At 41.9% G+C, this 25791-nt stretch overlaps 1 protein-coding gene across 1 annotated transcript; it reads left to right on the top strand.

Annotated features, from left to right (window-relative positions):
* The first annotated feature begins 109 nt into the window (after positions 1–109).
* On the top strand, positions 110–21201 carry LOC134610403 (bMERB domain-containing protein 1-like). Its single transcript, XM_063453357.1, has 6 exons — positions 110–381; positions 9964–10084; positions 13443–13516; positions 13656–13770; positions 19537–19610; positions 20085–21201. The coding sequence occupies exons 1-6, from the start codon at positions 303–305 to the stop codon at positions 20207–20209; spliced, it is 588 nt and encodes a 195-aa protein (XP_063309427.1). The 5' UTR covers positions 110–302; the 3' UTR covers positions 20210–21201.
* The last annotated feature ends 4590 nt before the right edge of the window (positions 21202–25791 follow it).

Raw genomic sequence — 25791 nt, 5'->3', positions numbered from 1 at the left:
ATGTCAGTGCCATTAATAACCACAAGGTGGAGCCAAATCGAATTTCCCACAGACAAGGTTGACAGCTACAGCCTCTAGTGTTTTATTAAATCCTTTACAATCTCAGAGCTGATGAATCTCCCTGGCTTTGCAGCAGCTAGGCTATAGTGCCCTCCCACTCGTTCCATACCTCCTGTCCTCGTCCAATGTGTTCTATTCACAACTAGGTATCTCTCCATCCCTCAGCAATGATCTCTCCAGCTAAACTCTGGCTGCAGCCATCCCGTGCATAGAGCCTTTCTGGGTCCTCCTGGGCTTTGAGGATGGGAGAGGAACGTAGAGCTTCCAAGCAGTATGGTTCTCTAGAATCCACTAAATGGCAGCATCCAGATACAGCCACAGGTAGGCACCTGGATATTACCTGCAATACTTAGTGTCTGCACATCCCTGCCCTGGGGACTCTGTAGCCTTGTCTGGGGATGCTGTAGGTACAGCTGGTGGGTTTATTTTAAGAGAAGGGAGACTGGCTAGCAGACTTTGCATGATTTAACAATTTGTTTATGTGCTTGCTTACAATACATTGCTCACCTTTCTGTAACTCCAAGGGTTAAATAATCTTGGTGCAACTCCCATTGCCATTTTTTTGTTGAATGAAACCACTCTACTACTTTATTATTTATTAACACTGTAACACGTTAAGATTCTTGGATCGCTTCTATTACGAGTTCTGCTATCGTTAGGTTAATATTGTCTGTTTCTAAAGGACATAGTTTTCGTTAAATTGCGCAACGTGACCCTTAGATCACTTGGGCACAGAATTACGGGTTTACTAAACACCGAACGGAAAACTGGATAGCAAAATATAAGCTAAAAAAAGGCACATTACTTTATTACTGAATATTATAATTTTTTTCCGATTTACCTTAATTTTGCTATTCTAGGGTTATTCACAAAACTTCAAATTGTAGCAATCGTAATCAGTTTGGTCACTAAACTGGAATTGTTATCTCACAAGGGAAGTGCAAATTTGGTAAACACAGCGAAATTAAAGATTTTTTTGTTTTTTCAATTTCGCTCTTTACGAATAATTGCAGTCTTCTTGTCGATTATCCGCAGCCCCCAGTTTAGTGATTTAACCCTTATGTAATGCTTTATTCTCAGACGCCCTACTGGTCTCCCAGCTGGAAGTCCGTATATGAAGCCACCTCGGCTCAACACAACTGCATTCATTCATAAAATCACATCATACATAGAGCAGCGATCTCAGAGGATCACGTGTAGACGCCAGAGTGTTTGCTTGAATGAAGGGAAGCAGAGAGATGGAATTTTAATGTGGAACCATCAGTCTGGCTTTTAATCATGTCATGCAAGGGGTGGGGGGAAATCCAATGGGAATGGGACGGATATATTTTGACCTGACATTAGCGATCTTGCCAAAGCCAGTAGAAGCTTCAGTGTATTATTAGCTCAAGCCAGATTTCTGAAAATCTTTATTTAAACAGTGCCAACAAATTGTGCTACACAAGATACAGACAGCAAGGAGTAGAACACTTGGGCACATAAAAAACCAAGCCGATATTTTTGATTGTAGGAGTCGAAAGATTACACTCTCACAGAGGATGGACAGATAAGACTCAAGTAGGTTTATTCATTAAACATTAAACCTGGAATACAAGCGATTGTGAGGTTCCTAGCGCTTGTTAGATCCGGATATGACAGCTGGTACTTCCCAAACCAGGGTCTCTATCTGACAGTAACTAGGTATAGGTCAGGAAAAGGTACAAGAAGCAGTGCCTTCTGGGTGTCCTCAAACTCGTATGGTGGTGAGTCAGTATGGAAAATATGAGGACAGAATATAGTGTAGTCTATTCTGTAGGCGGTGAGGTAAAATAAGAAAAATGCCACTTACAATTTTCTGGAGCTTCTGTTCAACTCCAGATATATGCCTCTGGGTGGTATGACCCTTGCCTGTGGATATGTAACTCCGCTTTAGCTAAAACACGAACGCAGTTCACCTAAAATGAACACTTTGAAAAAAAAAGCCCCTTTGGGTGAAATGCGTTGGTGTTTTTATGTTATTGGTTTTATGTTTGTGTTAAATAAAACTTGTTTTTTTACCTTACCTGGTCCTTTCTGATTTTATCCCTGAAGATTTTATCCGGAGGAGCCAGTTTCTACCTCCTTGGTGGGGAGGAAACCACCTACGCTACACATGATTGAGCAAAAACCTAATCTTTGCTCTCCTTTTGTGAGGATACCTCCTTTTTATTTTGCTTTTATAACAACAAAACAGAGAGCACAATTTTTCAGTTTTTATTCCCATTTTATGTACTTGGTGAATATCTGTGACACTGCAATTTGGAGGGAAATACCCGTGAGTAGTGATGTCCCGAACAGTTCGCTGGCGAACATAGCGTGTTCGGTTCGCCCCCTATTCGTCATGGAGGTGGGAGGGTCTGGGAGGGAGGGTCTGCTGCTGATTGGCTGTAATGTGTCTGCTGACTGTGAGGTACAGGGTCAAAGTTTACTCAATGATGACGAATAGGGGGCGGACCGAACATCGCGCATGTTCACGACCGCGAACACGCTATGTTCGCCGGCAAACGGTTCCCGGCGAACTGTTCGGGACATCACTACCCGTGAGTGCTCGACACTCTGACGCTTGACCCTGACCTACCATCTACAAGGAACCAAGCTGGGCGACATATCCACAGGCAGGGATTAAACCTGGAATGATGGAGAATTGACAAGAGAGCTGCAAATGTCAGGTCAAAATAGCTGAATTGAGAAAATTCTCCAAAACAGTTTGGTCTGAAGTTGCAATTCCCATATCAAGTCTCCACATTTCTTAGTTTATTGAATATACTTTTAAGGAGTGTATAGCAGGCCAAAAGCAAAATAAATGTGTTGCTTATTATGTGGATATTAGGGGAATTTTGGTGTTAAAGGGTTATTCCAAGCACCACAACCATTTCAGTGATTTAAAGTGGTGATGGTGCCTGGAGTCTGTATGCGTTTCACTACGTAGCTCTGCACATACGCAGTTTAACACTTCTCCTGCCAGAGGTGTGACTCCACCTCCTGCAGCATTATTGGGGCATCATTTTCTTACAGAATGTCAATCGTAGGCTCACGCTCTCAACCAATGAATGGTGATGACTACGGCTTCCAGCTTCTGCGACTCTGCAGAAGTCGAAAGCGCATCAACGGGCAACCAGGAAGCATTGGAGCCAACCTAGAACCCATGTAAGGGGGCAAACCGTTGCTGGGGAACCGGGCCAGAGTACTCCTGACTTCATGATCGGAGTAATAGAATGCAATCAATTTGGTTCGATTTTTCCACATGAATTTTTGGGGGTTTATTAGACAATTTTTATATAATAATATTATAATATAACTATTGTGTGTGTGTGTGTGTGTGTGTGTGTGTGTGTGTATATATATAGTATGGCACTTTTTTTTTTCTTCTTCACCAATTCCTGAATTCTAGTGAATTCAGAAAAAAACAAAACCCTAAATTGGTAAATTTAAGCTGAAATAGAAAAAGTCTCCAACTGAGCTATTTCAATTTACTGCAATAAACTCCTATGTCTAGCGGCTGAGATTTCCCTGGGTACGTAGCAGATACAATCATTCGGATCCTGTGCATTCTATTCGTAAACCGTGTATTGATCAGACTGGGTCAGCAGTGCAGCCTCCTAGCGTAGTCTAATCTGCGTCATGTACTTGCCCTGGGTGAATGATCGCATTACTGTAGGGAATTCCTGTGAAAGCACGTACTCAGTCTCTTCGGGGATGTATATATCTATATTCTATCACAAGGAAAGGCCGCACTAAACAATCACTTTAAATCACAGATATATCCCTGCTTCGACAGAATGCCTGTTAGCTAAGGGGCCATATTTTCTGGTTTAATTAGTTCTGCTTATATAAGATTCACCTTGCAGGCTAATCCTTCTAATGCATCCTCACAGTGTACATTTTCTAACCAGTGCCTAGTAAATAGGGATTAAAAATTTTTTTTTCTTGGTTTTAGAATGATTTTTTTCTCCGCTATTAAGCTCCTTATGAAAAATAAAATAAAATTGGAGCACTGGTTTAGTACGGCTCAATTAACTTAAAGATGTAAAAATCTGTGCATTGTGCTTGCTAGATAAACTCTGCAGGATGCCAGTTTGTCTTTACTGGTTTCTACCCTTTATACATCACTGCAGACTATATTGATATGCTCAAATAAATTCTGTACTCTCTCTGTAGCTCATTCACTAAACAGTGATATGAGGCAAATTCACAGCAGAGCGGTAAAATATATGGTGACGCATAGACGAAAATCTGGTGTTTCACCCGCTGCACATGCACCTGTGCTGCCACTCATTTAAACTGGAAGAAAGGAGATTTAGTCTAAGGTAAAGGAAAGTTTTTTTTTTTTTTTTTTCTTTTTCAGTAAGAACAATAAGGATGGGGGATTCTCTGCCTGAAGAGGGGTTTTATCAAAGTCTGTACCGATGTTTAACCCCTTAAGGACCAAACTTCTGGAATAAAATGGAATCATGACGTGTCAGACATGTCATGTGTCCTTAAGGGGTTAAACCACAAATGGATAAATACGTGCAAACACATAATATACAAGGATATCATTTTTAATTAGTGGGATAATAGCTTCTTGATCCAAGGAGATACCAGACTGCTATTCTGGGGTCAAGACGGAATTGTTTCCCAGTTTGCTGCAATATTGGATGCATGTCAGACTGTTTTTATTTTGTTGTTTTTTTGCCTTCTTTTGGATCAACAGCAAAAAACTGATATGAGAAAGGCTGAACTTGATCGACTCATGTCTCTTTTCAGCTATGTAACTGTAACTCAATGAGGGATGCCAGTATTAGAGCAGGTGAACATGTGATCGATAAAAAAACAAAACACTTTTTTCTGATTCTGTTTGTTCTACACTGGTCTTCACAACAAGCCACAGGAGAATATACCTCCAGACATTGGCAGTGAGGTTGACCTCAAAAGACTGTGCATAGCTGTCAACAGTCTCAAATTAGTTGGAATAGGACCACATTTTCAGGAAATGTTCCAGCAAAAATAGGTCCCTGGGACCTGTTCAGCAGATTTCAAATTGCAGAAGGGAACTGAGCACTAGGACCGTGCGTAGACTGCTTTAGGTTTCTGGCTGTCAATCAAGGTTGGCAGGGAAGATTTACAGGTACGGGGTGTGACAGACAGTGGTGCCACATACAGCACTGGTGATACAGCGAAGTGGCGGGCCTGACTTGAGTAAAAATGGTCATGTTGTGCTGAGAATACATGCTACGTCGATTGGCAGCTGCACTTGTCAGTGCCACTCGGGACTGCTCATTCATAGGGCACTATTGAAAAGCTCCCATAATCACCCAATATCCTGACTTAAAGGGTTATTCACTAAAGTGAAATTTCAAAGTGAATTTCACATTTAAGGTCAAAATAGCCAAACTGGAAAAATTCTCCAAGTCAGCTATGCTATCAGTTGGGCTACTCTGGCCTTAAATTTAAATTTCACTTTGATTTCTCACTTTAGTAAATAATCCTGTTAGGTTCCATAACTCAAGCACATCAAATGCGTTTGTACTTTGTTTATTGAGGGCTTGTACCAGGTGTCACCAGAATCTGGACCCCAAAGAACCAACCAACCAACAGCAGCCCAAATTCAGAACGGTCTTGCTGAATCCTTGAAGGTTGGGCACTGCCTGCTGTTATGGGCATCCTCTCTCTGAACCTCTTTAATAAAATGTTGACTATAAAAATACAAAAAAATTAAGTTGTAGCCTTTATCACAAGCCTGTTTAAAGGGACACTCCAGACCCCTAAAGCATGTTAGCTTGCTGAATTGTTTTATGTATAAATAGTGTGTCCTTATTTTTTAATTTACAAAAAGTGCAGATTTCAATAGAAATTGTCACTTTAATATATTAAAGGGATACTATAGTCACCTGAACAACTTTAGCTTAATTAAGCAGTTTTGCTGTATAGAACATGCCCCTGCAGCCTCACTGCTCAATCCTCTGCCATTTAGGAGTTAAATCCCTTTGTTTATGAACCCTAGTCACACCTCCCTGCATGTGACTTGCACAGCCTTCCATAAACACTTCCTGTAAAGAGAGCCCTATTTAGGCTTTCTTTATTGCAAGTTCTGTTTAATTAAGATTTTCTTATCCACTGCTATGTTAATAGCTTGCTAGACCCTGCAAGAGCCTCCTGTATGTGATTAAAGTTTAATTTAGAGATTGAGATACAATTATTTAAGGTAAATTACATCTGTTTGAAAGTGAAACCAGTTTTTTTTTCGTGCAGGCTCTGTCAATCATAGCCAGGGGAGGTGTGGCTAGGGCTGCATAAACAGAAACAAAGTGATTTAACTCCTAAATGACAGTGAATTGAGCAGTGAAATTGCAGGGGAATGATCTATACACTAAAACTGCTTTATTTAGCTAAAGTAATTTAGGTGACTATAGTGTTCATTTAAGCTTGTTACACCCCCTTGGCTGTCAATCAGACAACTGGTCCTGTTATTTCCTGGTTTAGTGCAGCTAAATTCAAGAGGCAGAAATTGCTCAGAGCATCTGCCTTGTAAAGACTTCTCATTGGAGAAAAAAATGAGTGCTTGCAAAGGCTTTAGACAAGAGATCTGCAGCTTTTGCAAGCTTTTTTTTTTTAGATTTACCCCCAATTAAAAAAATGCATAATTGAATTGTGATTTTTTTCAAATTTATTTTATTTTTATCTGGGATGCGGAGTGTCCCTTTAATGAACAACACTGATCCTTTTTAATTTCTTGCAAAGCCTGGGACAGCAGAGCAGGTATCCCTAATCAGGACTGTTCTGCTGGATTTAGGTCAGATGGGTGGTATGCAGTGATCTGTTTCTTTGGCTAAAGCTGTCTGAACATGAAGCTATTCTCAACGTAGCTAATGTGAACAGCCATAGCTGTAGCGGCCAGCAGCTGCGTGTCATTCAGCCCCGTGTTTTCTGGGTGCTTGGTAGCTGCTGATATATTGTCTATTAACTGTTTATAAATTGGAATAATGACTTGTTCTTCCTCGACATCTTCAGCGATATCACTCAGCTGGTTTTAATTTAGGTTGTATTCAGAGTTACTCCTGTCAACAGGGAATTAAATAGCAAACGAGTGGAGGGAAATATTTTACAAGGATCTGATCACATTCAGATAAAAGAGATCACAGGAAAGGGAATGGAACAGACAATAGAATATCCATAGAGCTGTGATTCATCAGTATCTGGCTACGTTTACTAATCTGCAGAGATAAATTGATTCTTTCTGCTTCAGACCATTTAAATCGGCAAATGCCTCAACTACCCATTATTTTATTTTAGGAAACATTTGATAAATATAACACATTGTTCATTTACTGTTTTTGTACAAAGAATCCATAGAACGTTAAAAAAAAATAAGTTGACTTTAATTTCTAATATCATAGATTGTGTTGTATATTGCAATCAATAATTAATTCCAAAATGTGAATGTGCTGATGATAATATGTTTAATGGTCAGTGTTGGGTAAATGGTTCTAAAGTGCCCTCAATAAAGTTATTACCTTGCCCCTCCGCCTGCGTGTGGGGTAGTGACATGCTAAACACGTGTGTTCCTGCGTTGCCCAGTTATCCTACATTAAACATGCAGGTTGCAACAGTCAGTCTGTCATAGAACCAGAAAATACTTATAACAATGTCATGTTTAAAGGAGAATTCTAAATCAGAACCTCTACAGTGTGCCATAGTAGTTGTGGTGCCTGGAGTCACCTGGAGCTGTCCAAAGGTAAGAAGTCACATCACTTTTAAACAATGTAAGACTTACCTGGATCCCCCGTGTACCTGCAGTCTGGCTTCCTCTTCAGATATAGGTACACGAGAAAGTGACTCCTCTGCATTAAATTAACCGATTTCATCCCTATTTGGACATGTATGTACGTAGTGGGGAATCGCGATGCAGCCTAGAACAAAACTAACCCCATTCAACCCCCCCAGTAACGACAGACCACTTAGTATGGATGAAACAGGCCACAGCATTTATTATCACAAACTAAATTACTGCATAACACATCCATAACTTTATTTATTAAATCTCTTCTTTTCTGTAACCAAGACGTTAGACATAAATTAACATATATACATATATAACTCCACACATAGTGTTATGCAGTAACCCAACCGTCCTTGCCAATCAACATAGAGTGGTTCCTAATCACCACTTCCTCTCACCTCCCCCCTCATCATAAAAATCATATCTTCCAATGCCCGCCATCAGCCGACCTTATCCACGCTCGATGGGCACGAGACCTCAGGCAACCTAAAGTTAAACCTTTGGAGCAGGGGAGGTTTGAGACCTTAAAAAACGTGTTCATCTCATTCCATATACTTAAACGTAACCTCAAACTCAATTGGCAAGGACATACCCCGGCTAGCTGTGACTAAATATACTAACAGGGTGGGCGGGAAGCTGTTTGCTGGCCCAAATCCCAAGTGGGATCCCAAGAGGTAAGACCTCCCCCACACTAACTTACACAGAACATAATCCCACCCACACACTCTTTCCCAACCAATCCCATGCATCTATCCCCACACTCCTACATGTGCCCTTGTCCGCTTAGCTGCGCTATCTCCCCAGGGCCTGAGTCAATCAATTTCGTCCAAATACACACAGCGATTATGTCACTGCTTAAGTAGGGATTTTCTTTTTTTAGTAATATCTGAAGAGGAGGCTGGACTGCAGATGTCCGGGGTGCACAGATAAGTCTCAAACCATTAGAAAACAGTTTGTCTACTAATCATAGGATTGCACCTGGGGACAACTGGCAGCATAACCGCTATTCCGTGCTGTAGTGGTTATGGTGTTTAGGCTGCCTCTTCAATGGCCAGTCTTCCCTGGCACCAAACTGTAATTATGAAAGCCACCTGTTAAGAGTTAGTCTCTGCAAGAACCAATTACCTATGGGGATTTTGAAGACGCTGGATGTCCTCATGCAATGCAGCATGCCCATTAGTTGCCCCGTTGAGATCGGAAGAGGTGGGGACGCAGCCAGCGCCAAGGGCCACTGGAATAAGGTAAGTGACAAAACCTTTTTTTTTTTAACTCTTTCATTGTGTCAGGGGTCAGGGGCAGAGAGATACACTAGTGTTAGGAATACAGCTTTGTATTTCCAACACTACAGTGTTCCTTTAAGCTGTAGTGGTTCTTTGGACTATAGAGTCCCTTTAAGCTCAGTCTTTTCAATAAACAATTGGTACCACCAATGACGTGTTTAATGGTCAGTATTTTCTAGAACCAAAGTTTACTAATGACACTGTCATATTAAGAAGGGTTGAATGACATTGGCATACTTAAAGGTAATTGTCTGTTTGAACTAAAGTGTTCTAATGACATTTCTAAGGCTCAGTCTGTCCTAGAACCAAAACATATGAATACTGTGACATGTTTAATGGTCACTCCATGGTGGGTTTGACCACTTGTGAGCTTAATATCCTAAATTTGTTTCCGTAATGATGAGAAAGTAAGAACAATTCTCACCTAAGTATATCTCTCTTGCAGTAAAAATTACCAAGTTATTTTTCCAAGTCTTTTAGAAATTATTGAGTTTAAACTCATCCATCTGAGCAAAAAGCAATTACAGATTTCAAAGTGACACATTCTCACTCTTAATACGGCTCAGAATAATTGCTGGGAATAATTGTCTGAACTGAACTAAGAAAAACTCCAGTCAGGAACATAGAGTCTCTTTAAATCGTTCTTTGCAATTTAATGACTGTATTAACCCATTGGGGAAGATATTGTAAATGTACATATAGCAAAATAACTAAATTAAAAACATAGCTAACTGGGAAATAATATAATCCAACTATTTTGGCATAACACTTGAAATTGACCTTAAATTCCCAAAATGTGTGGTTGTCCCTTTCTCTAACATGCACATTTTTGATCTTATATTTTAGGAGAAGATGTCATCTCGATGGCCGATTCTACGACCACTGTGGATGACATTGAGGGTGAACTGTTTAAGATTGAAAGGATCCGGGAAATCTTAGTGAGGAGAGAGTCTGAGCTCCGTTACATGTAAGTACTAACTATGTAAAAAGCGTAGTGTATTCTGGGAATTTTCTCACTGCTGACGTGGTAAATGTAGTGGTATAGTATTTTTAATAATTAGTAATTTTTTTTTTTTTAAACAATAGCTGGGAGTCTAGAATGATACTTTGAGAACGTTAATGGCAAACAAAATAGTTCTATCTCAGAAAGCTCTGACATGCGCGTTTGACAGTTTTTATAGTGCAGTGGTATTAATTACCACTTAATTTTTTTTTTCATTGTACAAAAAGAGCAGATTTCAAAAGAAATTGACACTTTTATAAATTAACCTGGTTATACCCCTATGGCTGTCAATCAGACAATAAGTCCTGTTAATTCCTGGTTTAATTAACTCAGTGGAGCTATGCTCACGAGGCAGCAATTGCTCAGAGCACCTGCCTTGCAAAGACTTTTAATTGAGCTGCATTGGGCAGTCTGTGATTGGACAGACACAGAAAGTCTGGGCGGGGTTAGAAGGGGAGGGCTTGAAAAGGCTGCAGACAAGAGAACTGCAGGTTTTGTAAGCTGTTTATAAATATACCGGAAATAAAAAAATATATATAATTAAATTAATGCAGGTTTTCATTGGAGGTATATCTACTAAATAGCGATGTTATTTTTTAATTTGTGCAGTGAGTGTCACTATAAAGCAGGGGTGGGGAACCTTTGGCCCTCCAGATGTTTTGGACTACATCTTCCATAATACTCTTACAGCCATAATGCTGGCAAAGCATCAAAACCACTACTGCTCGCAATAGTGGTTATGAAGCCAGGAGTACCCTGCTGCCATTCCCCGGTATAACCATATTGCAACAGTTTGCCTCATTACTGGGTTCTGCCGAGTCATCCTCTCATGACAGCTGGACCGACATCTGGCTTCTGCAAAGGCATTCATTGGCTGAGCACAAAGAATGAACACAACTATCATTCGCCAGCCCGGCCGGAATTCATCAAGTGTTTCTTCCATCTCCTCCACATAGTTAGTTGCCTTTAATATACTATGGCATGGATTGTTTAGAGATTTAGAGCCACGTTAAAAACTCAGGTATTGAGCTATGAGCTCAGAGCTCTAGGGTTTTGCGTTTGTCTGGGACCGGCGTCGGTTTGCATTCCAAAAATGGTGACCGCTCTAACAGCTCACCAGTTGTTGACTTGTTCATTGTTTATCAAATAGTAAATTGTCCTTTATAGACATGACGCTTATATAGATATGCAAGTGGTATATGTCTGGAGTTACGTCACTGCGTTACGTCAATGAAACCCACCACTTCTTTTCCTGATTTGGTTAAGGAACATCCCAGAAACTTGAAAAAAAATAAATTGCATTCCAGACTCAAGATTCAAGATTCCTCCCCAATTGCTGGCTTAGTAAATAGCCACAATTTTCCAAAAAACATGCCATAGGTTATCATTCTTTATTCAATTAAACTCCAAACATATTTCATTGCGCTGTACAATAAGAATCAGAACGCACACGCTTTCTGTTTTCCTGGCAGGGAGGGGGTTAAGGGATCATCCTATCTTACTGTCAGGCGAAGCGCAGAGATGCATTTGAGTCAGTACAGGATGAGTCACCGCGAGCCCCACTCTAGAGGCTGCTTAGCAACGAGCGGGGATGCAGGGCAATGAGGACCAGCTGGGGGATGAACACACCTCACCTCACATGTCCAGATTCGTTAACACATCCTGGCTGCAGACACGTGCTGGGCTTTGCAGAGAGATTGCGGCTACAGGTGTAAAGAAGAAAACATATTAGCCATCGTCTGCTGTAACTATGGGACAAGTGATTCTCCCTCCCAGAAATCATTTAAACCAAAATTAAACAACAGTCTAACTGCATCTTCCAGTGTGCTCAGCAGCCATTAGCAAACCGTGATTTGCTTTCCCGGTCAGACCAGGGAAGCACGTTCAAAAGGAGTTTTAGGAATTTCTAAGAATTTTTTAATCTGGCTAAAGTAACTAAAAATGTGCAACTTATTTTGCATTCTCTATCAATTCCGACCTATACTCACTTTAGTCCGTAACCCAGACAAAGTGATGTGCCAGTCTTTCTAAACGTTACGTAGATACTCGTTATATAGCGTTGCAGAATATGATGGCTCCCTATAAATAATAATGCATGAAAAATACTTGTTCAACGTCCTTCATTTGGAGCAAATCTGCAGGCTGCAGTGATGTCATTTTGAAGCAGGAAACGCCAGAGGTCTCTCAGCCAATCCTTATCCTAGCACAGTTTCGCACAGGAAAACTGTTAATTTCCCAGGAGGCTACACCGTTTCACGTAGGCGAAACAGTCGTTCGCAATGATGTCATGGAGTAAATTAAATTAAATTTACTAAAGGGCCCTAGCAGAATGTGCCCTACCCACTTTGTCACAGCAGTAGGTGGTGTTATTAAAAAAATGTTTTATTTATAACTATTTTCTACTGGCTGGCTTTATATTATATATATTTTATAAAATGTAACTTCTTTCCTTAGCGATCTTATTATTATGGTAAATTAAGTCCATTTCCTCCAAATCTCCAATTTCTCTGTCTCTGTCTTTGCTCATAGCTCTACATAATACGTTGAAGTGTTTTTTTTCATATGCAGATCCCTGCAATTCACAGCAACTTAAACGTTCTCTGGATTCAGACTTACCTGTTATTGTATAGCTTGTATTTGCATATTGAATTGGTATAAATTGTTATTTATTCCTCTTTAACTATAGTGGTGATATAGGGAAAAAGAAAACATAATGCTGATTTCTCTTGACTCCACTTAAAATCGACTCTGTCAAGTCAACATATTCCTGTTTTATTTTTAATCGCATCTGTATCTTCATTTGATCTTCCTGTTTTTGATCTTTTATTTTTGCTTAGTTTTTTTTGTTATACATTAGAAGTAGATACTACTTTTCCTAATATATAATCATCAAGTTGACAAAACTTGACAAAAGGCAGAGTTTCAGGTTTGGCAGAACAGATACTCCCTTCCCAACGGCGTCCTATCTTGAGAAATGGTTGTTAAGAGCTATATAACAAATACCTACTGGTGGACATGTTGGCAATACAGTGTCAACAGGAGTGGAGAGGTCCAGAGAATTCTTATTGAATAAGGTTATTACAGCAGAGCAAGTTAATTAGGTGCTCAATTATCTCAAGTAGCTTAGAGACCAAGACTGAATTACTGGACAGAAAGAAAGCATAGAGGGATTGAGAGACTGCTTTTCTAGGACAGTGTTAGCAGAGCATTTTTGAGGGAATATTAGACCGTTCCAGTAGATTGAGACAGGTTGATGGGTAATGCTTTCTATTTTGAGCAAAACAGACTAATTTAAATGTGCATATGTCTTCTGTCTGAAAAGGATGGACGATTTCCAGTTATGTCAAGAAATCACACGGCTGAAAAAAGATCTTCAACAACTAGTGTCCAAACCGGGTGAGTCTCTACAGAAATGACTGAATGAGCTTGATCCCTTTAATATGGCCCTGTCCTTTGTGCCTGGTGAAGGGTGGTGGGATAGGACCATTCTAATAAGTGTTATATGTGTTAGTCACTATGTGGTTATTCTGATCAGAAAAGGAAAAATCAAGTGAGGACCGGCATCAAGAAGATGAACTCCTTCAACAAATGCATAAACTAGTGGAGAGCAGGAATTACTTAGTAGATGATGCAGAGTTTGAACGGTTGCGGTAAGTGTCACTGAGAGTGTCAACAACACCATACAATGCCTCAGTCATCTGTCTAGAAAATTACATTTTTATAATTCAAATCATAAATTATTTTTACTCAGTTTATCTTCTATGTATTGAAAGTACAGACCACGGATCCTCCTGATAGCCAATTCTTTCAATAACAAATACGCAACTAATCTACCCCTATAACTCCTCCTCCAACTGACTAACTCTTTGTACTGCTCCTATACCCGCTTTCTATAACCTTTCATCTAACTGCTCCTATACCCGCTCCCTATAACCTCTCCTCTAACCACTTCCTCTAACTGCTCCTATACTCGCTCCCTATAACTCCTCCTCTAACTGCTACTATATCCACTCCCTATATCTCCTCCTCTAACTGCTCCTATACTCGCTCCCTATAACACCTCCTCTAACTGCTCCTATACCCACTCCCTATATCTCCTCCTCTAACTGCTCCTATACTCGCTCCGTATAACACCTCCTCTAACTGCTCCTATACCCACTCCCTATAACTCCTCCTCTAACTGCTCCTATACCCACTCCCTATAACTCCTCCTCTAACTGCTCCTATACCCACTCCCTATAACTCCTCCTCTAACTGCTCCTATACCCACTCCTCCTCTAACTGCTCCTATACCCACTCCCTATAACTCCTCCTCTAACTGCTCCTATACCCATTCCCTATAACTCCTCCTCCCACTGCTCCTATACCCACTCCCTATATCTCCTCCTCTAACTGCTCCTATACCCACTCCCTATAACTCCTCTTCTAACTGCTCCTATACTCGCTCCCTATAACTCCTCCTCTAACTGCTCCTATACCCACTCCCTATATCTCCTCCTCTAACTGCTCCTATACTCGCTCCCTATAACACGTCCTCTAACTGCTCCTATACCCACTCCCTATATCTCCTCCTCTAACTACTCCTATACTCGCTCCCTATAACACCTCCTCTAACTGCTCCTATACCCACTCCCTATAACTCCTCCTCCTCTAACTGCTCTTATACCCACTCCCTATAACCCCTCCTCTCACTGCTCCTATACCCACTCCCTATATCTCCTCCTCTAACTGCTCCTATACCCATTCCCTATAACTCCTCCTCCCACTGCTCCTATACCCACTCCCTATATCTCCTCCTCTAACTGCTCCTATACCCACTCCCTATAACTCCTCCTCTAACTGCTCCTATACTCGCTCCCTATAACTCCTCCTCTAACTGCTCCTATACCCACTCCCTATATCTCCTCCTCTAACTGCTCCTATACTCGCTCCCTATAACACGTCCTCTAACTGCTCCTATACCCACTCCCTATATCTCCTCCTCTAACTACTCCTATACTCGCTCCCTATAACACCTCCTCTAACTGCTCCTATACCCACTCCCTATAACTCCTCCTCTAACTGCTCTTATACCCACTCCCTATAACCCCTCCTCTCACTGCTCCTATACCCACTCCCTATATCTCCTCCTCTAACTGCTCCTATACCCACTCCCTATAACTCCTCCTCTAACTGCTCCTATACTCGCTCCCTATAACTCCTCCTCTAACTGCTCCTATACCCACTCCCTATATCTCCTCCTCTAACTGCTCCTATACCCGCTCCCTATAACTCCTCCTCTAACTGCTCCTATACTCGCTCCCTATAACTCCTCCTCTAACTGCTCCTATACCCGCTCCCTATAACTCCTCCTCTAACTGCTCATATACCCACTCCCTATAACTCCTCTAACTGCTCCTATACCCACTCCCTATAACTCCTCCTCCCACTGCTCCTATACCCACTCCCTATAACTCCTCCTCCCACTGCTCCTATAACTCCTCCTCTAACTGCTCCTATACCCACTCCCTATATCTCCTCCTCTAACTGCTCCTATACCCACTCCCTATAACCCCTCCTCTAACTGCTCCTATACTCGCTCCCTATAACCCCTCCTCTAACTGCTCCTATACTCGCTCCTCTAACTGCTCCTATACCCGCTCCCTATAACTCCTCCTCTAACTGCTCCTATACTCGCTCCCTATAACTCCTCCTCTAACTGCTCCTATACTCGCTCCCTATAACTCCTCCTCTAACTGCTCCTATACCCGCTCCCTATAACTCCTCCTCTAACTGCTCCTATACCCACTCCCTATAACTCCTCCTCTAACTGCTACTATATCTACTCCCTATAACTCCTCCTCTAACTGCTCCTATACCCGCTCCCTATAACTCCTCCTCTAACTGCTCCTATACCCACTCCGAATAACTCCTCCTCTAACTGCTCCTATACCCACTCCCTATAACTCCTCCTCTAACTGCTCCTATACCCACTCCCTATAACTCCTCCTCTAACTGCTCCTATACCCACTCCCTATAACTCCTCCTCTAACTGCTCCTATACCCACTCCCTATAACTCCTCCTCTAACTGCTCCTATACCCACTCCCTATAACTCCTCCTCTAACTGCTCCTATACCCACTCCCTATAACTCCTCTAACTGCTCCTATACCCACTCCCTATAACTCCTCCTCCCACTGCTCCTATACCCACTCCCTATAACTCCTCCTCCCACTGCTCCTATAACTCCTCCTCTAACTGCTCCTATACCCACTCCCTATATCTCCTCCTCTAACTGCTCCTATACCCACTCCCTATAACCCCTCCTCTAACTGCTCCTATACTCGCTCCCTATAACCCCTCCTCTAACTGCTCCTATACTCGCTCCTCTAACTGCTCCTATACCCGCTCCCTATAACTCCTCCTCTAACTGCTCCTATACCCACTCCCTATAACTCCTCCTCTAACTGCTCCTATACCCACTCCTCCTCTAACTGCTCCTATACCCACTCCCTATAACTCCTCCTCTAACTGCTCCTATACCCATTCCCTATAACTCCTCCTCCCACTGCTCCTATACCCACTCCCTATATCTCCTCCTCTAACTGCTCCTATACCCACTCCCTATAACTCCTCCTCTAACTGCTCCTATACTAGCTCCCTATAACTCCTCCTCTAACTGCTCCTATACCCACTCCCTATATCTCCTCCTCTAACTGCTCCTATACTCGCTCCCTATAACACGTCCTCTAACTGCTCCTATACCCACTCCCTATATCTCCTCCTCTAACTACTCCTATACTCGCTCCCTATAACACCTCCTCTAACTGCTCCTATACCCACTCCCTATAACTCCTCCTCTAACTGCTCTTATACCCACTCCCTATAACCCCTCCTCTCACTGCTCCTATACCCACTCCCTATATCTCCTCCTCTAACTGCTCCTATACCCACTCCCTATAACTCCTCCTCTAACTGCTCCTATACTCGCTCCCTATAACTCCTCCTCTAACTGCTCCTATACCCGCTCCCTATATCTCCTCCTCTAACTGCTCCTATACCCGCTCCCTATAACTCCTCCTCTAACTGCTCCTATACTCGCTCCCTATAACTCCTCCTCTAACTGCTCCTATACCCACTCCCTATAACTCCTCCTCTAACTGCTCATATACCCACTCCCTATAACTCCTCTAACTGCTCCTATACCCACTCCCTATAACTCCTCCTCCCACTGCTCCTATACCCACTCCCTATAACTCCTCCTCCCACTGCTCCTATAACTCCTCCTCTAACTGCTCCTATACCCACTCCCTATATCTCCTCCTCTAACTGCTCCTATACCCACTCCCTATAACCCCTCCTCTAACTGCTCCTATACTCGCTCCCTATAACTCCTCCTCTAACTGCTCCTATACCCACTCCCTATAACTCCTTCTCTAACTGCTCATATACCAACTCCCTATAACTCCTCTAACTGCTCCTATACCCACTCCCTATAACTCCTCCTCCCACTGCTCCTATACCCACTCCCTATAACTCCTCCTCCCACTGCTCCTATAACTCCTCCTCTAACTGCTCCTATACCCACTCCCTATATCTCCTCCGCTAACTGCTCCTATACCCACTCCCTATAACCCCTCCTCTAACTGCTCCTATACTCGCTCCCTATAACCCCTCCTCTAACTGCTCCTATACTCGCTCCTCTAACTGCTCCTATACCCGCTCCCTATAACTCCTCCTCTAACTGCTCCTATACTCGCTCCCTATAACTCCTCCTCTAACTGCTCCAATACCCGCTCCCTATAACTCCTCCTCTAACTGCTCCTATACCCACTCCATATAACTCCTCCTCTAACTGCTACTATATCCACTCCCTATAACTCCTCCTCTAACTGCTCCTATACCCGCTCCCTATAACTCCTCCTCTAACTGCTCCTATACCCACTCCCTATAACTCCTCCTCTAACTGCTCCTATACCCACTCCCTATAACTCCTCCTCTAACTGCTCCTATACCCACTCCCTATAACTCCTCCTCTAACTGCTCCTATACCCACTCCCTATAACTCCTCCTCTAACTGCTCCTATACCCACTCCCTATAACTCCTCCTCTAACTGCTCCTATACCCACTCCCTATAACTCCTCCTCTAACTGCTCCTATACCCACTCCCTATAACTCCTCCTCTAACTGCTCCTATACCCACTCCCTATAACTCCTCCTCTAACTGCTCCTATACCCACTCCCTATAACTCCTCCTCCCACTGCTCCTATACCCACTCCCTATAACTCCTCCTCCCACTGCTCCTATACCCACTCCCTATAACTCCTCCTATACCCGCTCCTATAACTCCTCCTCTAACTGCTCCTATACCCACTCCCTATATCTCCTCCTCTAACTGCTCCTATACCCGCTCCCTATAACTCCTCCTCTAACTGCTCCTATACCCACTCCCTATAACTCCTCCTCTAACTGCTCCTATACCCACTCCCTATAACTCCTCCTCTACCCACTCCCTATAACTCCTCCTCTAACTGCTCCTATACCCACTCCCTATAACTCCTCCTCTAACTGCTCCTATACCCACTCCCTATAACTCCTCCTCTAACTGCTCCTATACCCACTCCCTATAACTCCTCCTCTAACTGCTCCTATACCCACTCCCTATAACTCCTCCTCCCACTGCTCCTATACCCACTCCCTATAACTCCTCCTCCCACTGCTCCTATAACTCCTCCTCTAACTGCTCCTATACCCACTCCCTATATCTCCTCCTCTAACTGCTCCTATACCCACTCCCTATAACCCCTCCTCTAACTGCTCCTATACTCGCTCCCTATAACCCCTCCTCTAACTGCTCCTATACTCGCTCCTCTAACTGCTCCTATACCCGCTCCCTATAACTCCTCCTCTAACTGCTCCTATACTCGCTCCCTAAGACTCCTCCTCTAACTGCTCCTATACCCGCTCCCTATAACTCCTCCTCTAACTGCTCCTATACCCACTCCCTATAACCCCTCCTCTAACTGCTCCTATACCCGCTCCCTATAACTCCTCCTCTAACTGCTCCTATACTCGCTCCCTATAACTCCTCCTATACTCGCTCCCTATAACTCCTCCCCTAACTGCTCCTATACCCACTCCCTATAACTCCCCCTCTCACTGCTCCAGTACCCACTCCCTATAACTCCTCCTATACCCACTCCCTATAACTCCCTATAATTCATCCTGGAATAGCTGCTATATCAACTCCCAATAACTGTTCCCTATACGCCTGTTCTTTCTGTTCTCTTCAATCCTTTCATTATCTCCAGGAAATTATATCATGATATGTTCGATTATCCCATGCATCATTTATAACTGTTAAATTATCATATGGGTATTTCTATATCACGGCGCACAATATGTCTAATTTATAAAAAAAATGTTTTGTTTTAGGGAAAGAGAAGAAGATAAGGAGATGGCCGAATTCCTGCAGAGCAAATTGTCCAAAAGTTATCTGAAAAAAGCAGGTAAACTAAATACTACCAGACGGAACTCTGTGGTAGAGACAGACAGACAGACATTCAGAAATCCTAGACACACGGGTAGATACAAAAAAAGACAGAATTCTAAGAATTAGCAAGCGAGAAGAATTCAAAGAGACAGACACACCAAATACTAACTTTTACCTTCAGGAGCATTGCTAGGTGGCAAAAAACACCCACGGCTTCAGCCCAAAAATAAGTAATATGGCCCCCCACATATATTGACTCAAGCCCCTCTAAAAACACTGCCTTATACCACGGCACTTATCCAACCCTTAACCTCAACGTGCTCTATTAATGACATTATGAAAGGGTGTCACAATTAGACCCGGGACGTCTTATGACAACACTTGGGGCTCTGGGTCAGAGTCCTGCCCTAGCAATGCCCTTGCTTACCAAGTAGGCCAATCGTTCCATCAAATCATTGGATAGGAGTTTCTGATTCTCCTACTTTCTCAGTCCTCAGAAAAGAAAAGGTACCCGGAAAAACCTCTCGTGCCCAACAAACGTCTGCCCCGTATGTCACCAAGACAGGACTTACTCTTCTAAAGGAGTGCTGCGGGTTCACTTGCTCCATCATGTAAAAACGATCTCCAATGGACCAGGGCAGCAGATCCAGAGAGCTTGCTTCTGGTTGATCAGTACCTGGACACCACCATGGGCACTGTACATGGCGATGCACCACACGTCAAATTATAGGTCGAAGCTACCTAACTGGCAATGAGCTGATTCACGGCCTCTTCGTTCTGTTACTAGCTCGCCAATAAAAATGTCTGACCATGTGATCCAAATAAATAATATCTATGAAACAACATTGGTATTTTCCCCAAGTTCTTCTAGAAATAACACAATTCTTTGTAACACGCTTGTTTTGTTTCGACTCAAGCTCTGTTCACAAACAGCCGTATTTAAGTAAGTGTGAAATATTGGAAAATTCAAAGTGAATTTACAACTTGAGGCCAAAGCAGCCGATCTGCAAACATATCTGACTTAGGTCATTTGTTATTATGTCCTTCAATTTGAAATTAGGAAAAATTTTAATTCCCAAAAATCCATTATTTGGTGTACGTCACTGTTTTCAGATAACTAAACAATGCAATGTCAATGTGTGTGTTACTTGTGGTCTCCTGCAAAGCACAACTCGCTCTACTAGTGAAATTACATATTTTCAAGCTGCTGGTTTTTGACACTCGGTGATTTTGAGTGGCTTTTCCCGAATTGGCAATGATCTTGACCAGTGGAAATCTAAACTATAAAAAAAAAAAGTACTTTATATCATTGACTCGCTCTGTAGATAAACTATTAATTATGTTAGCATAAGGCACAAATTCATCATCAAGTTTGCATTCAGAGTAGTTGTGGTTGTTGGTCCGGAAAATAGCGAAAAATCTCACCGCTTTAATTTATCTCAGAGGAGTGAGATACATCTTCTCGACACGCTTGCTTAAATATCTATACTAAGCAGCAAAGAACTTTCACAAAGCATAATCACATGGAAAATCTCTTCCGATTGTTAATTTTAATGTTGAGTAGCTTAGTAGTGTTGTGCTGAATAAAATACTTGTTTTATTTACAATTGTCTTTTTCCTTTTCTATTAATGTGTTAATTAATCATGCAACTTTTTCTCTGTCGGTATTTTCTGCTGCTAAAAACACTTGATTCAAAGGTTTTGCTTCTTATTGCGTAGATTTTAGTCTCCGATCTTGCAAACAACTCCTAAATAAATGGGGGTTCTGTAGTACGAGCAGATCTTTTGCAACATTCTAAAAGTGGAGCAATCAGTCCAATATATTCTGTTTGTTTCCGTGGCGACTGCATCACATACGCCAGTCATTGGCCGAGGGCGTCAGCTGACTGCTCTCTGCCAATGAATGGCATACTCTGCAAAATACATTTGCTGGCTGATGACACCCCATGATGTTGACGGAAGTGGAGTTCTAACTCCGGTAGTCAATGGGTTAAACTCTGTATGTGCAGCGTTTCACAGCAAAACTTTGCACATACAGACTCCAGGCACCATGACCACTTTAGGTCACCATTTTATTGCTCTTTGTACCAGAATCACCATCACAATATCATACCACCTATGGTATCTTTATACAACTATCAATGGCTTCAATAATTTTTTATTTTAATTTTTATTAGAGGAAAAGAGATTGAAATACAAGCAATATGCAAAGTATCACTTAATTCCAAGTGAATTTAAAATTTAAAGGAACACTATAGGGTCAGGAACACAAACTTGTATTCCTGACGCTATAGAGTTAAAACCACCATCTGCCTCCCTAAATATAGTAAAATCTTACTTGTATTTAGGTCTGCAGCTGCTTCATCTGCCCCTGATGCCTGCTTGGTTGACATAATCACAAGTGGTTCTCTGAGCCAATCACAAAGCTAATGCTTAAAGGACCACTCTAGGCACCCAGACCACTTCAGCTTAATGAGGTGGTCTGGGTGCCAGGTCCTTCTAGGGTTAACCCATTTTTTCATAAACATAGCAGTTTCAGAGAAACTGCTATGTTTATGAATGGGTTAAGCCTTCCCCCTATGTCCTCTAGTGGCTGTCTCATTGACAGCCGCTAGAGGCGCTTGCGTGCTTCTCACTGTGATTTTCACAGTGAGAGAACGCCAGCGTCCATAGGAAAGCATTATGAATGCTTTCCTATGTGACCGGCTGAATGCGCGCGCAGCTCTTGCCACGCGTGCGCATTCAGCCGACGGGGAGGAGAAGAGGAGGAGAGCAGGAGGAGATCTCTCCACCCAGCGCTGGAAAAAGGTAAGATTTAACCCCTTTCCCCTTTCCAGAGCCGGGCGGGAGGGGGTCCCTGAGGGTGGGGGCACCATCAGGGCACTCTAGTGCCAGGAAAACGAGTATGTTTTCCTGGCACTAGAGTGGTCCTTTAAGGCCAGAGTAGCCAAACTGAATTTTCCCGATAATCCTTACTTGCGTTAAAAATCCCTGATTTTACGCCATAAAAAGCTGAATTGGGTAAAGTGTCCATATCAACACCTTTTTGTTTCTTTATTTACAAACACTTATTTTCTTTTCTTTCAAGGTAGTCGGTTTTGATGTAAAAATTGCAATTTGTCAGTTTTTCACAATCCTTGGATTGAAACAGCAATAAGTCTATTACGCAGCTATTGATCTGACGGTTAAGTGACTCTCGACAGCCAATCGTCAACTCTCTTATCCTGGAAACAAGATATTGTGCAGCATCTCCCAGACTAGTTGAGGGTTTTGTGACTTTTAATCTCTTAGCAACTGGACAGCAAAATTATTTTCAGACCTGCTGAACTATATTTTAGTTTTTAATATCATACATTTATATTGTCAAAATAAATTAGTATATTTAACCTTTCCCTATTCTGATAAGTGCTTTCCTGGCAGATTATGCAAATACATTTTCAGGTCTTGACGTGTGACATTAGTGACAGTTCGGGTTACTCGCAGCTTCTCAAAAACTACACAAAAAAATTTATAAAACTTGTAAAGACATGATTATTGGATTTCACAAGTACTTTGTTTGCTAGACCCACCAAGGTCTCAAGGATGCCGAACCAGGGTTGTCAAATCAGTGTTGATTTAGGGGAGTGATGACAAACATTTTTGAGCCCACAATGTCTAGCAAATTATGCAAAAAAAAGCACGAGCATTGTGATTTATTAAACTTCACCCCCACATTGCTACAGATTACCTAATCAACGCAGTTTGTGAGTTAGGATCCTAATAATCCAATATGTCTCTTTATGTGGATTGTTGTATTTTTTTAAAAGTTGTAAGTATCTAATATTGCCATAATCATCTATATAGTCATCATATATCAGTCACTAGAGCCAATGTCGAAAAATGTTCCTGCATAGCCAAATTCTTATATTTGTTCAATTCATATTGTTTCCTTTTTGACAAGCGCAGTGTCTTTTATATAAACACAACCCACATCTCGTATAAACCTCTAGCATTTCATTGATCGATACCCGATGACCTCTGAGAAGGTTAAATAATTAGTTTACTCTCACATTCTCTTTACCCTATATAACACCCACTCTTCACCCCACTCCAACCTTTTCTCTTTTGATTCCTCTACACATTATAAAGCAGATAATATAATGCAAACTCCATGACAGAGAATGAGTCATACTACCCCCCCCCCCTCCCTTCCCGACGACTGATACACACAGTTATATTTGAGTGATGCAGTTGCCATGGCGACAGCAGGAGTCGGATCCTGGATTTTGTGAGCAGTGCATCCTTTCAAGGCAACAGAACGCACCAAATGTGACAGTCAAGTTATTTTGTTGCTGGGTTTTATTAAAAGGGAAGATCGGGCTATCCAATTCATCTCAAGTGTGAAAAATCTAATAACAACTGACTGTTTAAACAGTGCAGCGCAGACATTTTTAATGACATGAAAAATTAATATCGGTGTTTGCCTGCCTTTCCTACAGACAGTTCAGTTTAATAGCCAATATAATAAAAAACAGAACTGACTGCCTGAAGTTGACGAGACAGGGTTAATCAAGAGGGAAGGGTGCAGCTCAAGGTTCCGCTTAAAGAAAGGGTGATTTAAAAGGCTCTACAGCATGTAAAGGTATAAAAAAAAAGCTCTGTATGTGGAAATGTCTTAGCACAAGGATCTTCAATGATGAAGAGGAGAGAACGACGATTTTCCCAGACAGAATGTTGCACAAGGCTCTGCGAAAAGGAAGGAAGCAGCAAAAGGCTCTGCAGTAGCAAATTACATTAGAAAGGCTCTGCAGTAGCAAATTACATTAGAAAGGCTCTGCAGTAGCAAATTACATTAGAAAGGCTCTGCAGTAGCAAATTACATTAGAAAGACTCTGCTGTAGAGAAAGGTGCACGGAAAGCTCTGCATGGGGAGAAAATACAGCTAAATCCTCTGCAGTGGGAATCCTTCGCTTTCCAGGGAGGAAGTCAAACTATGAAAAAAGAGTTGTCCAGTTATTACATTTTCCAATTTGGTTAAATTGGTCCAAAAATTTGCAATTACTATTTTTTCTTTACAAAAAAAAATAATCCGGATTTAGTTGATTCGCACTTATTCTGCCGCGTTTGGGGAGGCATCTCAATACTGAGCTGTTTTCTCCATTATAAAAATGTATTATCTCTGTTCTATATTATTATTATTATTATTATTGTTATTTACAAAGCGCCAACAAATTCCACAGCGCTGTTATGAAAATATATTAAGTCCTATCATCCTAAGTCAGTTTATTGCTTGCATGGAAGTTGCCGTACAGAGTTATTAGTTAGCTTTCTCTGATTTAACCCTTGTCAGGCTGCAATATGTTCTGTTTTTTACTTAGTAACTACAGTGAATTAGTTATCTTTGTATATACAAACATATATCTCCCTCTTGTGGTTAGTAATGGTAATACTAATACAGGGGTGGCACAATATTAAAGGGACACTATAGTCACTAGTATTAATATTTGTATTATGTTATTATTTATATAGCGCCATTGAATTCCGCAGCGCTTTACAATGAGTGGACGAACAGACATGTAGTTGTAATCAGACAAGTTGGACACACAGGAACAGAGGGGTTGAGGGCCCTGCTCAATGAGCTTACATGCTAGAGGGAGTGGGGTAAAGTGACACAAAAGGTAAGGATAGTATTAGACTAATAGTTGCAACAGAGGAATCAGTAGGGAGCTATTAACAGTTTAATTGATACACTTTTATGAAGAAGTGGGTTTTTAATGATTTTTTGAAGGAGTGGAGACTGCGTGAGCATCCAACGGAGGAGGGAAGTGAGTTCCACAGCCCTTGAGACGTCTTGAAGGCGAGCATCAGAGGTGAGAGTACGGACAGAAGATAGACGTAAGTTTTCAGCAGAGCGTAAGGGCCCAGACGGGACATACTTGTGTATTAGGGAGGATAGATAGGTGGGAGCAGCATTAGGTAGAGATTTGAAAGCAATAACCAGAATTTTAAATTGAGCCCTATATCTTACAGGAAGCCAATGTAGGGATTGACAGAAAGGACAGTGGTATAGACCAGCACCTTAGTCGCATCTGGCGTTAAGTAGGGTAGGATGCGCGCAATGTTTTTGAGATGGAAACGACAGGATTTGGCGATAGACTGACATGAGACGTGAAAGAGCGGTCGGAGTAAAAGAAAACACTTAGGCGGCGAGCCTGCGT

This window comes from Pelobates fuscus, chromosome 5 (genome assembly GCF_036172605.1).
Source record: "Pelobates fuscus isolate aPelFus1 chromosome 5, aPelFus1.pri, whole genome shotgun sequence".
NCBI classification, from domain to species: domain Eukaryota; kingdom Metazoa; phylum Chordata; class Amphibia; order Anura; family Pelobatidae; genus Pelobates; species Pelobates fuscus.
Note: the sequence above shows the minus strand (reverse complement) of the source record. Positions and strands in the feature narration are given on the sequence as shown.

What these genes read in the sequence shown, in the direction of transcription:
- LOC134610403 (XM_063453357.1), top strand. Translation starts at nt 303, where the DNA reads ATGGGAGAGGAACGTAGAGCTTCCAAGCAGTATGGTTCTCTAGAATCC. An exon ending in GCATCCAGATACAGCCACAG is followed by an intron (nt 382 to 9,963) that starts GTAGGCACCTGG and finishes CTTATATTTTAG; the next exon opens with GAGAAGATGTCATCTCGATG. An exon ending in ACAACTAGTGTCCAAACCGG is followed by an intron (nt 13,517 to 13,655) that starts GTGAGTCTCTAC and finishes TATTCTGATCAG; the next exon opens with AAAAGGAAAAATCAAGTGAG.